This window comes from Rhododendron vialii, chromosome 6a (assembly GCF_030253575.1).
Source record: "Rhododendron vialii isolate Sample 1 chromosome 6a, ASM3025357v1".
NCBI lineage: Eukaryota > Viridiplantae > Streptophyta > Magnoliopsida > Ericales > Ericaceae > Rhododendron > Rhododendron vialii.
In genome coordinates this window covers 23498436-23521364 of record NC_080562.1, presented here as the reverse complement: position 1 = coordinate 23521364, position 22929 = coordinate 23498436, and the positions used below count along the sequence as shown (strand labels likewise).

The following is a 22929-nucleotide window of genomic DNA, read 5'->3' as shown; positions in this document are numbered from 1 at the left end:
GCCGTCGTCAAGGAAGTCAAACGTCTGCTGGAAGCCAACGCCGTTCAAGAAGTACAGTACCCAACATGGTTGTCCAACACGGTGGTCGTTAAGAAGAAAAACGGCAAATGGCGAGTTTGTGTGGATTATATCAATCTCAACGACGCTTGTCCAAAGGATTGGTTCCCACTCCCAAAGATTGATCAACTTGTGGACGCAACAGCACGCCATGCTCGGTTCAACTACTTAGATGCCTACCGCGGCTACCACCAAATTGCCATGGATCCCGACGACATGGAGAAAACTGCTTTTATCACACCATATGGCATCTTCTGCTACCGCATCATGCCCTTTGGGCTCAAGAATTCAGGCGCAACATTCAATAGAGCAATATTCAAGATGTTGCAAGAACAAATCGGCCACATCGTTGAAGCTTACATTGATGAACTCGTTGTCAAAAGCAAGAAGGAATCCAACCACCTGCAAGACTTGGCGGAAGTCTTCGAAATCCTCAAAATACACAAGCTACGGCTGAATCCTGAAAAATGCGCATTCGGGGTACGCACTGGGAAATTCCTTGGACACCTGGTTACCCGACGTGGTATTGAGGCCGACCCTAACCAGATAAAGGCTGTTAAAGACTTGCACCCACCAAGGACGATCAAGGAAGTACAAAGGCTCACAGGGATGGCAGCGGCGCTAAACCGATTCATCAGCAAATCTTCAGACAAGTGCCACGCATTCTTCCATGCCTTGAAAGGAAAAAGTCGATGCAGCTTTGAGTGGACCCCAGATTGTAACGCCGCCTTGGCCGAACTCAAAGAATACTTAAACTCGGCCCTGCTATTAGTGAAACCCAAGGAGTTAGAAACTTTGTATCTCTATCTCGCCGTTTCCGCCCACGCAACCAGTTCTGCACTTGTACAGCGAGATGGCACAGATGACATGCCAATCTACTTCACAAGCAAGACACTCCTTCCAGCTCAAACTCGTTACCTACCCCTTGAAAAGTTAGCCCTTGCTCTCGTTTCGGCAGTTGGAAAACTCCTGCCTTACTTCCAATCATACCCCATCGTCGTCTTAACAGAGCACCCCCTCAAAAGCCTTTTTCGGAAGGCTGACCTATCCAATAGGGTCTCCAAGTGGGCAGTAGAGCTAGCAAACTTTGATATCCGTTTTGAGCCACGAATGGCAATCAAAGGACAGGTTCTTACTGACTTCATTGCTGAGCTTACTCCACAAGATACAGAACTTCTCAACACACCCATCCCAAAACAAACCGTCGTCGAGCATCGAGTGTCGCCAAAACCTTGGCACCTTTTCCAAGGGGACAACTGGCGCCTACATGTTGACGGAGCATCTAACAGCAACGGAGCAGGAGCCGGGGTCGTCCTAGTCTCCCCTTGTGGAACACTACATGAAAGTGCTATCAGCATCGAATTCCCCGCCACGAATAATGAAGCTGAGTATGAAGCCCTCCTAGCTGGCTTACGCTCTGCAGTTGCGATGGAAATCTCCGACCTTGTTGTTTACTGCGACTCCCAACTCATAGTTAACCAAGTACTGGGAGACTATGAAGCTCGGGATCCGCGGATGTCAAAATACCAGGCAACCGTAGCCGAACTCATCACCTACTTCCACAATTTCAAAATTGAACAGATCAACCGCGAACACAATGCACACGTAGACGCACTCGCCGGCCTTGCCTCAGCTTCTAAAGCCTCCAAGTTCCGGACAATCAGCTTCGGCAGCATCGACCATCCCAGCTTTGACACAACTCCTGAAATTCTCAATGTTGAACTCGGTCCAAGCTGGATGGACGAGATCGTTGCATTTCTCAAAAATGACAATTTACCAGCAGATAAGAAGGAAGCTTATTGCATCAGGAACAAGGCTGCTTACTATTGGCTTTTCGAAAGTGGTCAACTCTACAGGAAATCTATCTCCGGCCCATACCTCCTCGTGGTCCACCCAACCCAAGTACCCGAGATCCTAACCGAACTTCACTCAGGAAGATGTGGATACCACTTCGGCGGCCGTTCACTTTGCCAACGAGCATTAAGTCAGGGATATTTTTGGAAGAACATGAAGAAATATTGCGCAGAAGTTGTTCGCAAGTGCCGGCCGTGCCAACTTTTTTCACCCATCCTTAAACAGCCAGCCCAAAACCTTTTCCCCATCATAAGTCCATGGCCTTTTGCGCAATGGGGGCTTGACATCGTGGGCAAACTCCCAACAGCCCCAGGAGGATTCAAGTTCCTGATCACCGCAACAGACTACTTCTCAAAATGGGTAGAAGCCGAGCCTCTTGTGACAATCACATAGGCTGACGTTCGGAGATTTGTCTGGCGAAACATTGTTACAAGGTTTGGCGTCCCTTACGCCATCGTATCAGACAACGGAAGCCAATTCGTCAGTAAAGACCTCACCAGCCTCTGCGCCGAATTTGGGATACGCTTCTTCAACTCTACTCCAGCATACCCCCAAGGGAATGGCCAAGCCGAGGCAACAAACAAAACTGTCTGCGCGGGGATCAAGCGTCGGTTAAATTCAAAGAGAGGAAAATGGGCTGAGGAACTGCCACGTGTTCTTTGGGCTTACCGTTCTACGCCACGGCGCTCAACAGGCCATATGCCCTTCTCAATGGTGTTCGGCATGGAGGCCGTAATCCTACTAGAATCCAGGTTCCCCACCCTGAGAACAGAGAACTTCGAACCGAAGACTAATGACGAAGCCGTAGAACAGGAACTGATCTTGGCAGAAGAAAAGCACGACGACGCTCAGCTAAAGCTCGCCGAGTACCAACAGCAAATGGCAAGAGGCTACAACCGAAGTGTTCGAACCAAGACCTTCAAGCCAGACGACTTGGTTTGGCGAAAGGTGGTACAAGCTAACAAAAAGCAGAAATTCAAACCCAACTGGGAAGGCCCCTTTCGTGTTGTCAAAATCGTTGGTGAAGGTGCTTACGTACTAGAAGACATGAACGGAAAAACCCTCACCAACCCATGGAATGCACAGAACTTGAAAAAAGCATATATGTGACAAATATTTTCAAGAACAGCTTCAGCCTCATTTTCTACTTTATCTTTAATTTTGCTTTCTTTTACCTTCCGTATGGCTTCAGCCCTTAAATTTTTCAATTTCCTCATGTACTCCCCATGATTATCAATACAAAAAAAAATCTTATTTAGCAATTTATGTCTTCTGCATTCTTAGATTTATTTCCCGAACAAACACTTTCTGCAAACTCTTCCACAAACATTCGTTGACTACGGTCACACCCACAAAGAGGCTATTGAGCCCCCGCTTCGGCCACCAACATTGCCCAAAAGAAGCAAAACCAGGACATATGGTCCACCGAGCCCAAAGACACTCGTTACGGCTAGAATTTGGCCTCGGTACGGCATGGCAAGACATCAAGGTCGGCCTACGTCCAGGTTAAACTCACGCTTTGGTGAGCAAACCACCCACAAACATTCAAAATCTCTAACCCTTCATACCTTGGCCAGAGGATAGCATCCCAACCAAGCTCCAGTTTCAATTTGGGAAACCTATTAACAAAATAACCAAGGCTCGGCGACCTATCAAATCAACGACTCTACTATGGCCCAGGCTCGGTAATCATACCATTATACTTTGGTCAAGGCTCGGCAAACATCCAAAAACAAGATGAAACAGTTTTTACTTTGCTCCATATCGACCTAACTCAATCGAACCCAGACCAAAGTAGGGGCTACAGGATAACTACTATTCAAACAAGCAAGCCTATTATAATTTTCCAAAAGGACAAAGACATTCAATCAAGTTTGGCAAAATGGAAACACTACAAACAAGAAATCAAAACAACCATTTCAAAGAAAAGTTCTGATCGAATTCTTATGATGGAAGGTACGGCATGGAAAACCATTCGTGCCGACCCCACCTACAAGACATTACATCTGGAACGGAAAAATCCAAGCTCGGATCCGTCCAGTCCAACCAAAATCTAAAAGTTCAAAACAACACAAAAATATCCAAAAGAAAGGAACAAGGGTGATCCCTAGCTCAAGCTTGAACAGTATCCTCGGCATCAACATCAGCAGCAACGGCATCAGCCCCAGCCTCGGCATCCTTTTCAATGATCATTTGTTCACGATCGACGTCCTCGGCCACTTTCCCATCACCCTCAATAGACTTCACCCCACCTGAACCATCGCCAACCTCAGCATTGGCGTCAGTAAGGTCATCAACATCCTCGTCACTCTCGGGAAATTCCTCCGGAGGAAGAGGTGCGCACTCCTCCTCAGTATACGGCAAGACGAGCTCGGGGGTGACAGGCGCAGGAATCGACTTGGTCAAGTTCAAATCAGGCTCCAGCTGCAGGACTGCACACGCAGCTTTCACGCCGTCCTTGTATCCTGTTCGGTAGGAGATAGGGATTCTCATCTTAATTTCATCATTCACCATTGACCGAGCGTCCCTTATGTACTCGGCACCCGCTCGGTCGAAACCGGCATGATAGGCCTTCCCATCAACTTCTTTCATCTTTCTTTTCTCCCTCCTCAACACCTTCCCAAGTTCACGCTCGGCCTTCTTTGCTTTCTCCTCGACCTCGCCTTTTTCCATCTCCAGTTCGGCCAGACGAGCCTTCGCTGCTTCATGCTTGTCTTCAATGACTTAACTTTTTCACGCTCGGTCCTGAGGTCCTCACGATAACGAGACCTCTCAGTGGTAACGAGCTCGGCTTTGTTCGAAGCTCGAAGCAAAGCTTACCCAACCTGTAAAACAAGGCAAGATAAAATAACAAAAAATCAATCAAGCTCGAAAATCAGACGCAAAGAAGGTCTATAAGGGATCAAGCTCGAACGCACCGGGACGAGGTAGGCACTTGCATGCACTAGGCTCGGCTGAAGATCCTCAGGAACCTTCAGCATATCCTGCGGCAGAGCTAGACCTTGGAGCATGGCAACAGCCAGCCTCGGCTCCAATTTAACGGAGTCCTCCACCGTAACAACCCTGCCTTCGGCTAAGGCAAAAGATGGAGCAAACTCCTGAACATTTACTGGGCCGGCCGAGCTCATCGACTTCTGGGCCGCCATTGATCCGCCCGCAATGGCCGATGATTTAGTCCTATCCTTCTCACTTCGAAGAGCAGCCTGCGGCTTAGTTGGGAAAAAATCGTGAGTGACTTTTTGCCTCTTTTCAGCAGGCTTGGCCGAATCCGTCTCTTTCTGTCGAACAGCAGCACCATCCCTGATATTCACGCGAACCACGTTCCTTCTTCCCATCTCTTCGGTGAACTCAGGTTGTCGGCTCTCCTTAAACCAGAATTCGGCAGGCTTTCTGAATGTAGGGAACTTTACTCTCGGCTCCTTCTCTTTATTGCTCGGCTTTAGTTACTTGTCTCTCCCCACCTGTTGCTCGGCAATCTTCTTGTTGCTCCCGGCTTTCACGTTCGGCACCCCTTCCTTCTCTTTCCTCTTCAACTTCCCTCTGTACGAAGGGGTATAACCCAGTAGGGTCGGCGCGTCACGACAAATCTGGGCCTTCAGGGTTTCAACATTTTGCTCAACGGCAAGCGATTGCTCTCTCTTAGTTATGGCACGGTGGTCTGCAAGAGGCATCAATCCAATCAATATTGAAAACTCAAAAAAAACAAAAAGTAAAGTTGGGGCTCGGTGAAGTACAGGAAGAGAGACAACCTCGAAAATCTTTTATCTTCGGCACGCTATGTAACCGCATCGTTTGATCACCGAACTCATAGTTACCGCTAACTTCGACGTAAAAATTGGCCCATTTATCAGTATCGGGCAGCCCCTCTATCAACGGCTCCTTGTTGCTATGCGTCGACAGATACCTACGCTCGGTCTTGCCGTGCCTAGACATTATGTATGTGTGAAAAAGGTCGGCCATTGTGAACTCAAGGTTATGGAGTTCCTTCAACTTAATCACGGCCATCACTATCCTGTAACTATTAATGGCAAAATAATGGGGCACCAAATCGAACCGAGCAAGCAATTCCCTTAAAAAGGGGTGAAGTGGGAACCGGAGCCCGGCCTCGCATATAGCCATTAAGGGGACCGTTATGGGCTCGGGACGGTGCTCTCTTTTGTCCCTAATGCGGTTGCTTGCCACCTGACTAACAACAACATCATCAGGGATGTTGTACTCTCGGCAAAAACTCTCGTATTCGCGAGGATCCCCGCTGAAATAATGGGCATAGGGACAAAACTTGCCCCTCTCATAGAGGTCAGCAACCTCCCTATCCTCGGATGGGGTATCACTAGGCCTAGAACGAGATGAGGTAGTTGCTTCGGCCTGAGAACGAAACCTGGACTCGGGTTCGGGACCCGGCTCGGGTTCGGCGTCGGATCGGGTAGACGTTGTGAAGGATATCTCTGGCTCGGTGTTAAAACCGCCGTCATATTCATGGTCATGTTCAGTGTTGGAATCACTGGAGTCTGACATGTTCGAAGCAATTGAAGAAGTTTGGCGTCGGCTTCTGCGCCTATCCAAGTACTCTCGGATGAACAATTCTCCAGAGTCGTCCCCCGAACTTTCAGAGTCCGATGAAATGACAATGATCGGGTGAGCCAGACCTAACAAAACAGAGGAAATTATGATGAGGAACCTCGTCGTCGGCCAGAAGGCAAGGATCTCACTACGCTCGGTTACCCTACCGGCCCACCCTACAAGGACTCAGGCTCAGGAGACATAAAAAGACAAGTCGAGGGGCTCGGCCAACACCATCGTCGGCCAAACCCACCAGCATCCAAACTGGGGCTCGGAAGAACAGGTTGAAGCTGAAGATGAACAAACTGTTCATCCCCAGCGAGACATTGTTCATACAGAGCAAAAAACCTCAAAAAAAACCCTAAATGAGGGAGAAGAAAATGCCTAAAAACTGTAGAAACGAAAGGAGCAACAAGAATCAAACGCATACCTGGAGATTCTGACAAAATCTGACGATTGGATCCTTTGGAAATCGAAACTGAAAGACGAACGGGCGGCAGGAGCAGCTTCAGCAATGGAGGTCTAGAGAGAGAAGGAGATTAGAGACTCTCTCTCTCCTCACGTCCCCCTTTATATAAGGCAAGGTCTAGGGTTTCGAAGTTCCCGCCCGAATGCTGCACCGCCGAACTGACAGCCACTTGATGCTCAACACGTGGCAATAATGGAGTGGCCTTGCAGGTTTTCACGCGTGCCAGCCATCCCCTCATTAGCCGTAATGGACTATAAAGCAACACATGGTAACCGCCTATGGGAGCTTATCCATGACAGATGCCGAGGAAACAATTTGAGCTCGGCCAAATTTTTAACCACCTGCTGTCGTCCGTGTATGGCCATGGTGAGATCCGGGCATGCCCTTCTTCAATCTCCACCACGCGCTCGACGTCGGCAAAGATTGAGGGGCTATTGTAGTGCACCGAATCTAACGGTTCGAGTCCGTTGAGGAGCAAGCCAAGGCCAAGCTCGGCTACAAGCAAGGTTACGACACGCATGGCTCAATCAAGCTCGGCAACCTTCCTAAAGAAGTAGGCTCTCAGCCGCGGTTGCCTTTAAGTGGACTCTTTAGGTTCGGCCACCCTTTGCATGGCGGTTCCGTAGGACTTCTCATCTCGTGTCGTCCGCTAGGGTTGGCGAAGACATGGGCTCGGCCACCTTTCAGTCATGTGCTCTCCCACGTGACGGAGCGGTTATGCCAAGAGATAACGATGGGAGCTCATGGGGATTGCCAGCTCGTGCCCAAAAACGGTTGCCAAATCTACTCAGTGACATCAGGGGGACGTCACCTGACCCATGCAAGGCACATGCCCGTACTTACAGAGCAAGTCAAGAAGGCTCTATAAATACTGGAGGAGTAACCCTAGTGAGGTATGTACGTTCTATCCTACAAAAACCCTAGTCTCTTTCCTCTCTAAGAACACATACTCATCCTCACGCCGGAGGGCCTTGCCGGGCGACCCCCAGCCAGGTCTTAGTCATGCGTTCACTGTGCAGGATTGAGCAAGAAGGCTAGGAAACCCACGAACCAACGGAAGAGGATCCCAGATCAAAAGAACACGGGCCACACACACCGATTCCAAAGATAACCGATTAGTATTGTAAATTGTTTGGAGTTCTACTTACAATTTTTTTCACTTTTTTTGTTTTGTCCTTATATGAATTTATTTTTTCCTCGTTTGGTAGTTTTGCGGCAAATTTTGATTCGTCTCAACGAGATAAATCGAAAATGTAAAAAATAAATTCTCCTACACAAATATTTTGAACAATGATCACTTTTAAGTTAAAAAAAAATCAGACTTTTTTTACTTAAAAGTGGTTCTTGTTCAAAATATTTGGGTAAAGTAAAAAAATTTTGCTTTTCATCTCGAATAGACGAATCAAAAAGTCACAAAAGCTTGATACAAAATTAACAAACGCGAAAAAAATTCAAATAAAGACAAAACAATAAATATAATTTTATTACTTCTCCATATTCCTATATTTATTGTTTAGTATTAGTATTGTTTTGTAGTATTTTTTACTGCACTCGATTCCACCTTCCAGACTCCTCCTCACTCTGTCCTACTGGCTATTGTTTATTCACAGGTTGAATCGGGCGGATTTTGGAAATTGTGTCTTTGCACATTCTCTTCGGTCTCTGCAGTAATACTCGTTTTTTTATACTCGTTAAGGGAGAAAGTGGAATACCCTTGTATCCCTCCTTGACTATTAAATGTGGAAATTTATTTTGTTACTGTGCTCGTTAAAGGAGAAAGTGTGATGTAATGGCTCCCCCCTTTTAATTACTTTGGAGTATTGATTATCTACGTAATGGTTAGTTTTTTTTTATAAACATCCCTCCTTGACATAAAATGTGTGAATTTATTGTGTTGTGGCGATTGTCAAGGGAGAAAGTGTGATGCAATGGCTTCCCCTTTTAACAAGTGTGCGGTATTGAAAATTGATTAGGTCTTTGTGTTGGATTTTTATTTAATTTGTAGATGGGAAAAACAAATCTTTTTAGTGGATATTCAAAAGAAAGAGAGATACAAACTCTGAAGCCAAGTCATCATTGCCGACTTCTAATGTCGATAATCAAATTGTGGTGCCAATCTCCATTAGTGATCCTCCAAACACTACAACATGTAATGGTTTTAGGGACCAAATATTTTGGTTGCAAAAGCTAAAATTTTGGTTGCCAAAGACATTTCGGGACAATATTCCATTGTCACGAGGTTTGTGCTTAAAAAATGGTCCAAAAAAATCAAAAAATCAGTTTAGGGGACCATATAAGAGTTTGTTGCTAAAAGGGATGAATTAGCAACCAAATCCACAAAAAGTCCCCAATAGTTTTATTTTCTAGACAAAAAAAAAAAATTGGTCCCAAAAGGCCAACTAAATTTTGTCCTTAACAAACGTTTTGTTGCTAAAACTTATGTCAACTACCAATAAATATGGTCTCCAAATGCCTTTTGCTTCTAGGAACCAAATTACTAGAATTCAATAACCTCATAATTTTGTCACAAAAAAATGCATTTGGTTGCTAAAACATTATTTTTCTTCTACAATTGCCCATCCTAACAGCTATGAGCACAATCTGTCCAATCGTTCATTTTTAACAGAAATGAGAATACAGTAAGATCATAGAATTAGAGTAAGCCTTTAGGCTCAAAAAATGAACTAAATGCAGTAATCTTTCATTCTTATTTCAGTGGATAGACTAACATCTATTTACACTTCCACATTTTGTCGCAAAGTGCGTATACAAACTAAGAAACACAATCCAAGATCCACTCCAACCTCACTTTAATAGCAAGAAAAAAGGAGGAGTTTGAAAGCCAAGAGACATTCATTCCGTAACAAGGAGTTGGGAAGATCTCGAACAGACTCATCCAACTCGCAAGGCTTCAAGCACATGTTCGAAACCACAACGTGGCAAGGAATTCTAAGCATGCCTTTTTGTTTTCTGATCCTTCTTGTTATGGTGATTCTATGGGATCGTTACAGTGGCCTGAGCAAAGGTTTCCTCCTGCAAGGTGGTCTTAACATGTTCAAGCTCACTGGAATAGATTGGGGTATACAAAGACTGGCAATAATCTCCCAGTAATAAGAAAAGCAAGACCAAATAAAACCGAGTTCTTCTACAAGATTAAAATGTTGTTATCAACTGCAAAAATAAGTACAAGGTACAACTTTTTCCAAGTTTGGCGATAAAGGTGCAAGCCTCATTAGAAGTCCAGTTAAGAAACTTGAAATCGAGAAATTCAATGGTGCATATGAAGTATGATATGACTGCTTTGGTTTTGAAGTTGGATTCTTTTACAAGAGATTAATCCTCAGCCAAGCTAGCCAAGAAAAGAATTTCAGATTGACTCATTGTGCATGTTTCAAAGCATTCTAAGTTGACAAGTATTTCTAAGCTATGTTACATGGACAAGTGTAGAAATGCCACATTGGTTTTGAATTGTTGTGTATAGTACACATTCCACACCCACATCGGTATTATGTTGTCTCAACAATGGTGCTTCACCCAAAATGGTGGAACCACGTAACATCGGTTATGAGATGCAACATGACTTTAGCAAGGACCAAACAGTAGAACCCTAAATAATGTAGACACCTGTATTGCTGATAGCTTGTGTCAAAGTGTAGAGATCTTATAAATAGATTTCATCAGGAGACCCCTAATTGTTAATTTGTCTTCGCTGGAAATCTTATGTACAGAATTGTAAGTGTTTTTTTGCTAAATCTAGTAACATATGGTATGCCATTGGTTTTAGGGGAGGAATCTTTTATAGTGGTAGCAGGCATGCCAGGTAAGATGATATACTTTCAAGTTAAACCTTGAGCACTGCTGTTTCAATACACATGCAAGAGTATGTATTCTAGTAAAAAACTAACAACTTTGTAATATTAGAGATCAATAGATAAAGAAGGGCTTACTATGAAACGAAAGGCGCTCCTCGACCCAAATGTATAAATCAACACATAACTAGGTTATTATTGCACTTTAGGTGCTTAACACAGGGAGATATCAGACCACATCTAAGACGAGTTTAAAGCAAACTAAGACCAGTTTAAACTTTTCTGAAAACTTACCTGATAATCCTTGTCTAACCACATCTCGCATAGGTACCTCCAAACGTCTTTCTCCATATTTTTAGGTGGATCCGCAATAGCAGATTCAGTAGTCGGGAATCTTCTAAGGCGTTGTCTCAATTCATGGCGGTAGCTTTTGTACTGGTCCTTCATCAAGTTAAGGACAGAGTCACCGACATATGGTTCAGTGCCAAAATTAAAATTTTCCTATCAAAAAACATAGAAACAAGAAAGATGAATTAGGAGAAGTCTAGGAGAAAAATACTACCACAAAATGAAGAGAAAAGGGAGTTCTATCAATAGATAACAACTTACTCGAAGATAAGCAATCAATGTTGCCTTATCCTCTGCGCTAATTCTGTAAGCGGGCAGTCAAGTATAGCAAACAGAAAAACTAAGAAGTCAAGTCAGGACAAAAAAGAAATAAGCAATACTGAACCCTTGTTTGGTTCAATTAGTCAGCTACAATATTTCTAAATGTGTTTCCGTATCAATGCATATTTAAGGTGCATCTTCCTTGCTCTATATTGAACATACTACTTTTATACTGAACATTTAACCTTAATAGCAATAGATATGGGTACAATAATCCTAGGGCCAAATCAGTAGGACAAACCAGATTGAACCATTGACCCGAATTTGTGTACCCAAGTATTTGTAGTCCCGGAAAGTCTCAACTGAATGCCTATAATTGCAAAATGAAAACGAACAAAGTGACAAATACTTCTCAATGAAATGGACATTGAAACGAAATTAGTCGACACTATTTAACGATTAACAATGATGAAACAACAAATTAAATGTGGGGTACTCACATAAAGTGATCCACCAGGTGCATATCTAAGTGATCTGCATCATCTGGGACTTTAAGAACAAATTTACGGTCATAGAGCTAAATTATCAAGATTAAGAATCCCAACCTGTACACATTCCACTTCCCTGTGTGCAATTTCTCTAGAAGCACTACACTATACCCCTGCTCTACTAAGAACAAGACATCGGCCAATGTACTATTTTGTTACTTGAATTTAACTATTCCTACAGTTAGATAATTACCATTAAGAAGCTTAAAAATTCCAACTTGAATACTCCTCAGCTTTAGATGAAATTGCATCGAGTAGTCCTGCAATTTCTTCAAGAATCATTTATCAGAGATAGGTATGAAGCTGATTCAAAAAGCAGGGTAATATTGATAACATGTCAAACAAAAATAGATGATCGAGGACTAAATTGAAAGACAAGCCGAATCGATCATTAAGAAAACACCTTTGCCATCACTTCACATCAACCAGACATAGCGTACAGGCTATCATTATAAACCACTTCAAATTCGAAAATTCCCAAGCAATAGCTAAAATCAACCACAGAACAAAATCCCTAAAATAAACCAAACAAAATAAAGTGTGATCCTCATGAAAGCAGTAGCTAGTGTTTGATATAGCATCGACGATCTTCAATTGAAACAAGTAAGAGCTTCAAATCACAGTTAATAAGCCAAACGAGAACTAATTCCAATTATAAAAATTGATACACATGCATCGATTTGAAAAATGTAAGTGTGAACTACATTGAAGCATGAAAATCGATACATATGCATCGATAAGAAAAAAGAAATCGAGCATGAAAATCTGAGATCGTGAGAATGATTTCGAGGTTGCGATACTATCAAACTAAATGTCGAAAATCCACTCAGTAAACTCGAAGAATTGAAATCGATAAAGTTGATATTAGTTCTCTAGAGCGTGATCTGAAAAATCGTAGACATATTTACGATTATCATGTTGATCAACGTGATGAAATTTGACGATTTTACATCAACGAGGGTCCAAACCAACCTATACTTCAGAACTATCCTAGAACTGAAACAAGTACCAAGTCTTGTAGCTTTGTAGCTTCATGGTTCAATTTACGTCCTTCGTGGTTGGAATATTCCCTTACAGTTGATGTGGCTTTCTACCTACCAAGCTAGTTGTTTAGTCCACCATGAGGAAATGCGGGAAATACGGGATTCATTGTTAATGGATTTAGGAAGTGGAACGAAGGTACAGTGAGAATGGTGTTTGCTCGAATCATGTGGAGAAAGATCCAAATTCTTGTCATAAAGTTGCCCAAAAATAGTGTGAGGACTTTATGAATCAATCTCAGCATATAAACTTTGCTTTCTCTTTCTCATTTGTGTCGATGGATGGTGAAGACAAGGAGATCAACAACCTACGTACTACTTGGTATTTCGACTGATTACACTAGTGTTTACTCTTCCTGTTTCAACGGCAACTGCGGAACAATCATTTTCCGCCATGAAGATTATCAAAACTCGGCTTCGGAACAAAATGGATGATGAATTCCTCTTAGACAGCACCATTATCTACATTGAAAAGGAAATTGCTCTAAAATTTGGTTTAGATTCAATCTTAGCCGATTTTCGTGATTTAAAAACACGTCGAGTTCCATTTTAGTAGAACTCTAAACTGTGACTAATTAACCTGTGAAGACGTGGTTTTTTTTGGTTATTATGTATGGTTAATCTTACACGTGTATTTCTTTTTTATTATTATTATATATGCCAATGGTTTTGGATGCCACCTCCGACTTAAAATCCTAGCTCCGCCCCTAAGTTGGGCGATTCATCCAGCTTGGTTTAAAACCCTAAGAGCACCTACAATGTAATAATCAAAACTAGCTTTTGTGCCCATGCGATGCATGGGATAAAAATTATATTATTGGTTTATTTTTAGTCCCGTATATCGAACGGTTAAAAACGCTAGTTGATAAAAAAGATTTCATATTTTATCTGGTCCCGTGTTCGATGCATGCTAGCATTGATCTCATTCTACACACTGAAAGACGTGATGAAAAATGAATTTGAAGTCTGGACTCAAACACATTTCTACAATGAGAGTGTCTTATTTCCAATTGTGTTGTAAAGAGCGTATCTACAACACTAATCAATCACACCTGTCTATTCGCGCAATCAATTAATGGCTGAGATTCGTTATAAATTATGACCGATCACAATTAACTCTTCCCCGGAAAAGTTTCATTAACATCTTGACCGACCAAATAACTTTTGGACAGTCACGATTGAGTGCTTGTTTACAGCACAACCAGAAATAAGATTTTATCTTCTACAATATATTGATAGAGAGATAGATTGGATAACCAAAAGTTGTCACATCAATGTTTGGTTATCCATTTAAGACATTACTAAAGTTAGCAATGTAGAGGTCTATAATATAATAATCAAAGGGCGCTGCTATTCGCAGCCCTCTATTTACTCCCATAGCCCGTTAAAAATTTTCAATTATACTCGACAGTTAGTTACCGAAATTGAGATATATTTTCAGCGTCCAATTACCGAAATATAATATTTTTTTCAACAGATGTTTACCGAAAATGCATGTTCGGCAGTTGTTTACCGAAAGTTGAACATATTTTCGACATGTAGTTACCGAAATATAATCTTGTTTTCAACAGCAATTTACCGAAATGTTATTTATGATTTTCAACAATCATTTACCGAAATTTAGTGGGCTACGGGAGTAAATAGAGGGCTGCGAATAGCGGCGCCCTAATCAAAATTGGATAACCAAAACTTACCACATTACATTTTCAAACTACAAAATTCTAAAAAGGGCAAATTTCACTGACCTCCCCTGAGGTTTTTGACACGAACAGAAACCTCCCCTGAGGTTTCTGAAATAACACTGCCCTCCCCTCCTTTACTTGAAAATACCAAGGGACCCCCCTCTCCGTTAATTGGACGTTAGAAAACGGATGGAAAAGATTATTTCTCTCTCCACCCACTACTAAAACTAAACTAAACTCCCAACCAAACAAAACCGATGTCATTGTACTATATTTTTTACAATACCTATACTACCCTCACCAAACTCTTTACCCCTCTTATTTATAAAATATAAAATACAAAAATCACTACACTTTGTACCCGTTTCACTTTAAGATTTTGTCCTTATTTAAAAGGTTTCACATTTGCTAATTTTCTATCAAACTTTTTTGAATTATTCGTTTGTCTCGATAAGAGGAATTAAAAAAGTAAAAAATTAAGACTTTTACCAAATATTTTGAGAAATTCAATATTTTGGATAAAAGTAATAATTTTATATTCTTTTGATTTCTTTCGTTGAGACAAACCAATGATCCACAAAAATTAACACAAAACTAGTAAATACAAAAAAAATTCAAATATGGACAAAAATAAAAAAGCCTAAAAATCCCAAAAACAAGTCCGCATGAAAAAATTCTAATATGAACAAAAACTAAAAAGTCTAAAAATTTCACAAACAAATCCCGTAAAAACCAAAAAACAAACTATTGGCAATGGAGGGTACGGGCTTGTTGGTGGGATTTTTAAGCTTTTTGATTTTTACGGTGTTTGCTTGTAGGATTTTTAGGCTTTTTGATTTTTGTTCATATTTGAATTTTTTCGTATTTGCAAGTTTTGCGTTAAATTTTTGTGGATTATTGGCTTATCTCAACAAGAGGAATTAAAAGAGTGCAAAATTATTATTTTTACCCAAAATATTGAATTTTTCAAAATATTTGAAAAAAATCTTAATTTTTTACTTTTTCAATTTCTCTTATCGAGACAAACTAATAATTCACAAAAATTTGATAGAAAATTAACAAATGTGAATTCTTTTAAATAAGGACAAAATTTCACAGTGAAACGGGTACAAAGTGTAGTGATGCTTGTATTTTATATTTTATAAATAAGAGGGGTAAAGATCTGGTGAGGATAGTATAGGTATTGTAAAAATTATAGTACAATGACATGGTTTTATTTGGTTGGGAGTTTAGTTTAGTTTTGTAGTGGGTGGAGAGAGAAATAATCTTTTCCATCCGTTTTCTAACGTCCAATTAACGGAGAGGGGGGTCCCTTGGTATTTTCAGGTAAAAGAGGGGAGGGCAGTGTTATTTCAGAAACCTCAAGGGAGGTTTCTGTTCGTGTCAGAAACCTCAAGGGAGGTCAGTGAAATTTGCCCTTCTAAAAACTAAAAAAATTTGACAATGATTTGAATACTCTTTTTGAAAAAAAAAAAAACAGTTTTTGGCAAGCATTGCTAACTTTAGCAACCTTTTGAAAGTTTACGTTATTATCCATATGTAGCTAAAGGATATCAATATACAAAGGGTCAAAGTCATACATTCCTAACTATGTTCCATATTCACATTTATCTCTAATTTCAGTATCATTCAAGAAACGAACAAAATAGATGAGTATAAACAGAGAAAGAAGAAATGATTCAAAATAAGTCAAAATCAAAAGCATGTGAAAAAATGAATTTGAACCAAAAAGCTATAATTTGGAATAGAAAAATTTGCTACCAAGTTGATTTCATTACACATGTATAAATGACATTGTTGGACGCTAGAAGCACAAGAACCTAAACAATAGGTAACTAAAAGTAGCATCAGCTAAATCTGCAATGCCCGAAGTCTGTGTAGTTCTTTAAACTAATTAAGTATGTACAAACTAAAATAAACATGACCTTCTTAAGGTTATATAAAGGAAAGGTGAAAGTACATGGACACTCCCTCAACTATCATTTTTTCTCCAGAACACCTCCTCACATTTAAAATCACCCATGAAGACCCCCTCAACTACTGAAAATGAAAAAAATGCTAACTCCGTAAACAAAATGGAGGAAATGACCAAGATACCCTTTTCTATTATACCCTTACAAGAAAATTTAAAAACAAAACCCTAAAATTGTTCACCCCACCCTCCCTAGATCTGGTTCATAAGAAGGGGGGGGGGGGGGGGGGGGGGGACACAATGACCACCACCACCAGCAACGCCACCAACGGAAGGGAAGCTTCGATTCCGGCCTTCTCCTCCAACGCCGATGAGCTCTACTCTAGCTGGGTTTGGGTTTGACAAATCCCTTCGCACCCGACTTCTCCCTCCACCAAATGCCAACTTGCTCCTCCCCCTCCAAAGTTCGAACAACATTCTACTGCTCCGTCCACCCCCTCACAACAACCCTTGATGCCACCTAACTCCATCTTCTCCCTTAATTTTTTGGCCTATCCATTTGTCAAACCCTTGAAATTTGGGTATCTTTTGGGTACCAATAATTGGAGCAATACTTACAAAATTAGGGATTTGGGATTTGAGAGTTCTTCATCATAAATTCGGTGCTAGTGATTGGTGCCTGGTGGTTGTGTGGTAGTTTGGGATTGTGGTGATGAGTCTGACGGTGGTGGAGGTGAAGTAAGTGGCGGAGGTGTAGTTGGTGGTGACTTGCAGGTAGTTTCCGCCATTTTTTCCTTTGTGTTCCTGTGACTACCATGGCTAAGCGCACTTAGGAGGATCAACCGAGAGAGAGAGAGAGAGAGAGAGAGAGAGAGAAGAGGAATATAGCTATCAAAGGGCAATTTTGTCCAAAAATTGCCCAAATTACCGACATGTGACGTTCCAGCAAATGGTTCTGAGACAGAAGGGTGTCACATGGGTAATAGGAGTAGTTGAGGGGTTCTTCATGGGCGATTTTAAATGTGAGGAGGTGTTCTGGGGAAAAAGTGATAGTTGAGAGGGTGTCTATGTACTTTTACCTAAAGGAAATAAACATCACCTTCTTAAAAGCTATACATCAAACTCTATTTCTTAACTTGAGTGTGTGTGTGTATTGCATAAAAATAAGTAGATATTTGTATAAATTGCTCCAACTAGGAATAGATTCTATAATCACCATCGAACGACCCCCGCAAAATTAATCCCAAATTAGACCCAAACAATAAGTTCGAAAAATTCAGTTAGTCTGTCTACCCACCCAACTCTATCAAATCAGAGGAACTCAAACTACATCCAAACCCAATTGACCCAGCACCCACTGAATGCAGCAAACAATAACAATCATAGATTCCTACTCAAAAAAGACTACTAATCGAACACTGTTGCACCCATAGTTGTTAAAAACCTACGATACACGATACGTATCTTACGATTTATATGTCTCCTTCGAAGAACAATACGTATCCCATCATGTATCTTTTTTTTATAGAAATCATATGATACGACCACGTATCCTAGGATTTATATGCGTATCCTAATTCTGTATGTATCATACGATTACTTATTCAAAAACAGTCGGACCTTATTTCAAGAAACGGAACCCCAAATGTATTGATCTAAGCCGTTTGATCTAACAAATGGAACATAAAACCTTAATGTAATAAGGCCGAGTTGAGAGACTTGAAATTTTGCATCTTAATTTTTTTTTAAATGTAAGCATAGTTTATTGGTGTTATTAGGTGCATCTACTTTTTAATTATAATTAACGTTGTTGAAGTATAAACTAAATTTAGTATTTTGACGAAACTCCAAGCGACAAAACCCAAATATGATAGATATTATCGAAAAATATATAAATATCTAGTTTTTAGAAACTCTAAAATATCTAGCTCTAGAATATCCTTGTGAAATATCTAGAGTTTTTTTTTTGTGAGAATTAGTCTCATGTGTAATTTTAGAATTATTTCAAAATGTATCTTGTATGAAAATATCTTTGTACTAGAGTCTTTCATAGAGTAGTACAAATAGGGATGGATTCTAACCATTTTGTACCAAGTCAAAAAAAGGTTTGAGTTCAAATGCTACTCATGTCTTTAGTATTCTCCTTCTTCCAAAAATATTGTCCAACTACATAATAGAAACTTGTACTCTTCCAACAAACGTATCTCAAGATACTCGATACGAACTATACAAGTGAAAAAATGATACACGATACGTATCCCGATTTAAAAACACTTGTTGCACCAAAACAAATCAACCGCGATAAAAAAAAAAAGAAAAAAAAAAGGATACCAATCGTTGTCCATACAAACCCAAAAATAGCGTAGAACTGTAGGCCCTTGCTGGAGCCTAGCCAGCTGGAAATCAACTACCCTTGCTTCGACAAACGGACTACCCAAAACTGGATTCGGATCACATAAATAGCCATGCCTTGACCGGACGATCATGGCGGTGACTGCGAGTTAAGGGAGATGATCAGCGGTGGCTAGGGTGTACGTCCTTGGCAGTGGTAATCTGGCCCATAGTTGTCAATCCCGTTCCGTACCGGCCGGTACCGGCCGGTACGTACCGGAATCGAAGAAAACCGGTACCCTAACACCCCAATACCGTTCCGGGCCAAATACCGGTCGGTACCGCTCGGTACCGGCCGTTTCGGGAAATACCGGTCGGAAAACAAATACCGGAAATTCCGTCCGGAATGTTGCAGTTTTTTTTTTTTTTCCCTGTGTTTTCTGGAACGCAAAAAAGGGGAAAAAAAATTGGTTTTGTTTTTTTTTTTCTGGAACGTCAATTAAAAAAGGTTTCAGAATTTTAGCAAAACATGGGTTTATCTATAGTACGTGCGCGAGGCTCAAAATCCCGGATTTGCACCTCCCTTGCGCGCGAATAACCCGTGACGCGCACCCGGTTAATTGGTTTCCGAATCAATTTTTTCAAATTGCATTCGGCCATGGTCTGTTTTCCCGAGCGCGCGAGACCTCTCCTTGGATTTTCATTCACAAGCTCACTAGTGTGCAAAGTCTTTTAAGGTGGAAAAGAGTTTTGTAACTAAGCAATGTGGGACAAAAAGGCAAACACAATGTTTTATGACTTCACACCAAAATTCCAACAACAACAATTTATTTATTATGATCGTGAATCAGTAACAACGTCTTATGACAAGTATTATTGTTAATAGAATTTTTCTGCGCGATTTATACACTTGCAATGTTTGATTTTGGACTCCAAATGGTGAATTTTGTTGTCTTAATATAGATATTTTATGATGAATTTCATGATATGGGGGATTTTTTTGAATTATAATTATATATAATTATTATATATATTGTAGTTGCGGTAAATCCGAAACGGTACCCGGTACCTGACCGGTACCGGTACGTATCGTACCAGTAGGAAAACCGGTACCCTGTCCGAAACGGTATTCAGAACTATGATCTGGCCTCAGAGACTGGAATGGGACAGTCTTCACCCGATATGGCGATGGCAGGAGCAGAGGGGATCGTCCTAAGGCAGCGAGAGTGCAAGTCTACTGGAAGAAAAATGTGCAACGGGGAATGGAGGAGAAAGGTAGGGGAGAGGGGCGTGAGAGGATCAGAGATAGGAGTAGAGAGGGGCGTGACGACAAGGATTAGGGCATTGAAGAAATCGCCTCTCATTTAGAGTTTTCTCTCTCTCTCTCTCTCTCTCTCTCTCTCTCTCTCTCTCTCTCTCTCTCTCTCTCTCTCTCTCTCTCTCTCTCTCTTCCTTTAAAGTTCTCTTCAATTGGACCGTTAGAACTTGGACCTGACCTAGAGGGAGAATGCCAAATATTTTGAACTTGAAACCGGCACGAGAAATTTTTGGTGCCGAGGGTATATCCCCCGTGGTGTCCGCTTGGCACTCTCGAGCTGTCCGATACGCTTTTGAACTGGTCAAACTGAAACATTCTCTCTCCTCTCATCCATCCTCTCTCTCTCTCTTTTCTCTCTCCAAATTTGAGCCGTTCAAAAACCGCATCGGACGGCTCGAATGTGCCGAACAGGCACCACATGTTACCCACCCAGCACTGAAAATTTTCTTGCTCGAGAGGGTAGGGGGAAATTTTATTCATTTTAAATACTAACAAGCAGATTAAAAAAAATGTTAACAAGTGTTAGGCTATTGATTTGCCAAGTATTGATTGATAACTTATGTAATTTAGGCTTTGTTTGGAACTTAGGGGAAGTGAGAGAAAAGAAAGGAAAGTTAAAACAAATCCCTTCTTATTGTTTGGATTGGAGAAAATAAAGAATTCAAATTTTGTGAATATTGAAATTTTCCTCCCATTTTCCTGCTATTTTCCTCTCATTTTCTTTTTCCTCACTTTCCATCACTTTCTCTAAGTTCCAATTAGGGTTGGCGGGGCGGGGAAAGAAAATCACCAACCATGTTTGTTTTGAGACTTGAGAAATATTTATGGGATAATTGGTGGAAAGAGACAGATAAAGAAATAAGAGTGATAATTAGAGAGAAAATTTATTGGGAACCATGCGCAAAGGAAAAAAAGTTGGGTCTAGAAACCCAAAACGAACATTGTCGGTATGATTTGCTTCCCTACTATCAGAGGATTATCCATTCGCAAAAAAAAAAAAAATTGATATTTGATAGGGGATGTTGGAAAAATGAGCCATGTATTTTTGGAATAAAAGATCAACTGGAGGCTACACAATGAGGTCTCCTTGGAGAAGGCAATAAAGAGAAAATGACGGTCCATGACGTATTTTGATAATTAATAGCCGCCAATTAAGGACATGCTGAGAACATTTGTTAATGCTGAAAATGTCCTTAATGGGTATTAATTATCAAAACACGTTATTGGTCGTCATTTTCCCAGGCAATAAACACTAAATACTTCTAACAGTAACAATTTTTTTTTTTTGACAAGTAAATAAATATATTGAAAAGAAGACATTAAGGGAATGCCGCCCGTAAACACTAACAGTAACATACTAGAGAAGTTTTTTTTTTTTTTTCAAATTCATAATATTGAAGCTTAAAAACCCATCTTCATTAGGGCAATAAATACTAAACACTAACAGTAATGCACAATAAAATTGCCATTCAAAAAAAATGCACAATAAACTTATTTTTTGAATTAAAGTTTATGTATTGTGAGAAAACGACATGTCTTATAAAACAAAACATAAGTACTTAAGAAATAAGAACCTTAGCGGAATGGAGCCTTATTTGAAAAATAAGTACTTATTTTAGTGAGTGGAACGGGGCCTCAATGACATGGTTTTGCAACGGCTAAACCTAATTACAATTCTAGGAGGTTGGATGTGCTATATAAACCACACAACTTGTGGTAAGTTCTAATACTGCATAATTGACGCAGCGGAATTTACGAGAGACTAGTTAGCGTACTAGTCCAAACAAGATAAATAACTCGTTGCAACGAGCAAATCTTGCGCACAAGAAAGAAAGAGAGAATCTCTGAATATTATTAATAAAAAGCTGCATAAACTCTAGGTTACAAACCCTTAAATAGGCTGAAACCTAGAAACCCTAAAAATAAACTTGGAAAATAAAAAGTCCCAGAATTTGGGGCTTTTCCTAAAACTGAAAACGGGAAAGAAAAACAAGATTTTCCCAAAAAGAATCAACTTAAAAGGAATTACGGTCTAAGAGTTATTAACGAAACAAATATTTCCTAAAACGGCAAAATAATGCAATTGAAGGCCTAAACGAAGGAATTAGGCTGAAAAGCACCATCGATCATCAACTTAGGCTTAATGAGTATTGACCGGAGGGCGAAAATAAGTCAACCCACCAAGTTTGGGCCTATTCCGAGCTCGTCCGAATTTAGCCAATTTGGGTTATCTGAAATTAAACATCGTTTGGGCTTCCGAGGCTTAGCTCGGTCCAGCTAATCATGGAATTGGGCCTCCACGTGTTCTGCATCAATAATGCTGAGAAATTTGGGATTAGACACATGCATAAAGACAAAGTAATAAAGGTTTCACCACTTAATGATTTGTATGATAGAAAACTTCCTTTTGCAATGATAAAACCCATGCAGCACTGTGATTATGGTTATTCACGCTGCTGAAAAAATCTGCCATAAACATGTGAAGCTAGTGTTTGCCGGATGTGTGTTGTTACAAGGACAACGATTTCATGTCCGAGAACTAGTTTAAATTAGTACAAAGAATCACCAACTTCAATTTTCTTGGCCCTCTTCCAAAGGTTGTTACCGACAATAATCCACAGAAGTTTAAGAGCAAGAAGTACGAAGATTATGTCTACCGTAAGCTGAATAAACTTCCCCAGAGAAGTTCCTACAATTTAGTCCCTTAAGGGACATCCGACAAGGAAAAAAGAAGTTACTA

At 40.7% G+C, this 22929-nt stretch overlaps 1 protein-coding gene across 1 annotated transcript; it reads left to right on the top strand.

Annotated features, from left to right (window-relative positions):
• The first annotated feature begins 273 nt into the window (after positions 1-273).
• On the top strand, positions 274-3021 carry LOC131328502 (uncharacterized). The gene is made up of 5 exons (XM_058361442.1): positions 274-439; positions 1016-1530; positions 1639-2234; positions 2346-2793; positions 2884-3021. Exons 1-5 carry the CDS (start codon positions 274-276, stop codon positions 3019-3021), a joined length of 1863 nt encoding a protein of 620 aa, XP_058217425.1.
• The last annotated feature ends 19908 nt before the right edge of the window (positions 3022-22929 follow it).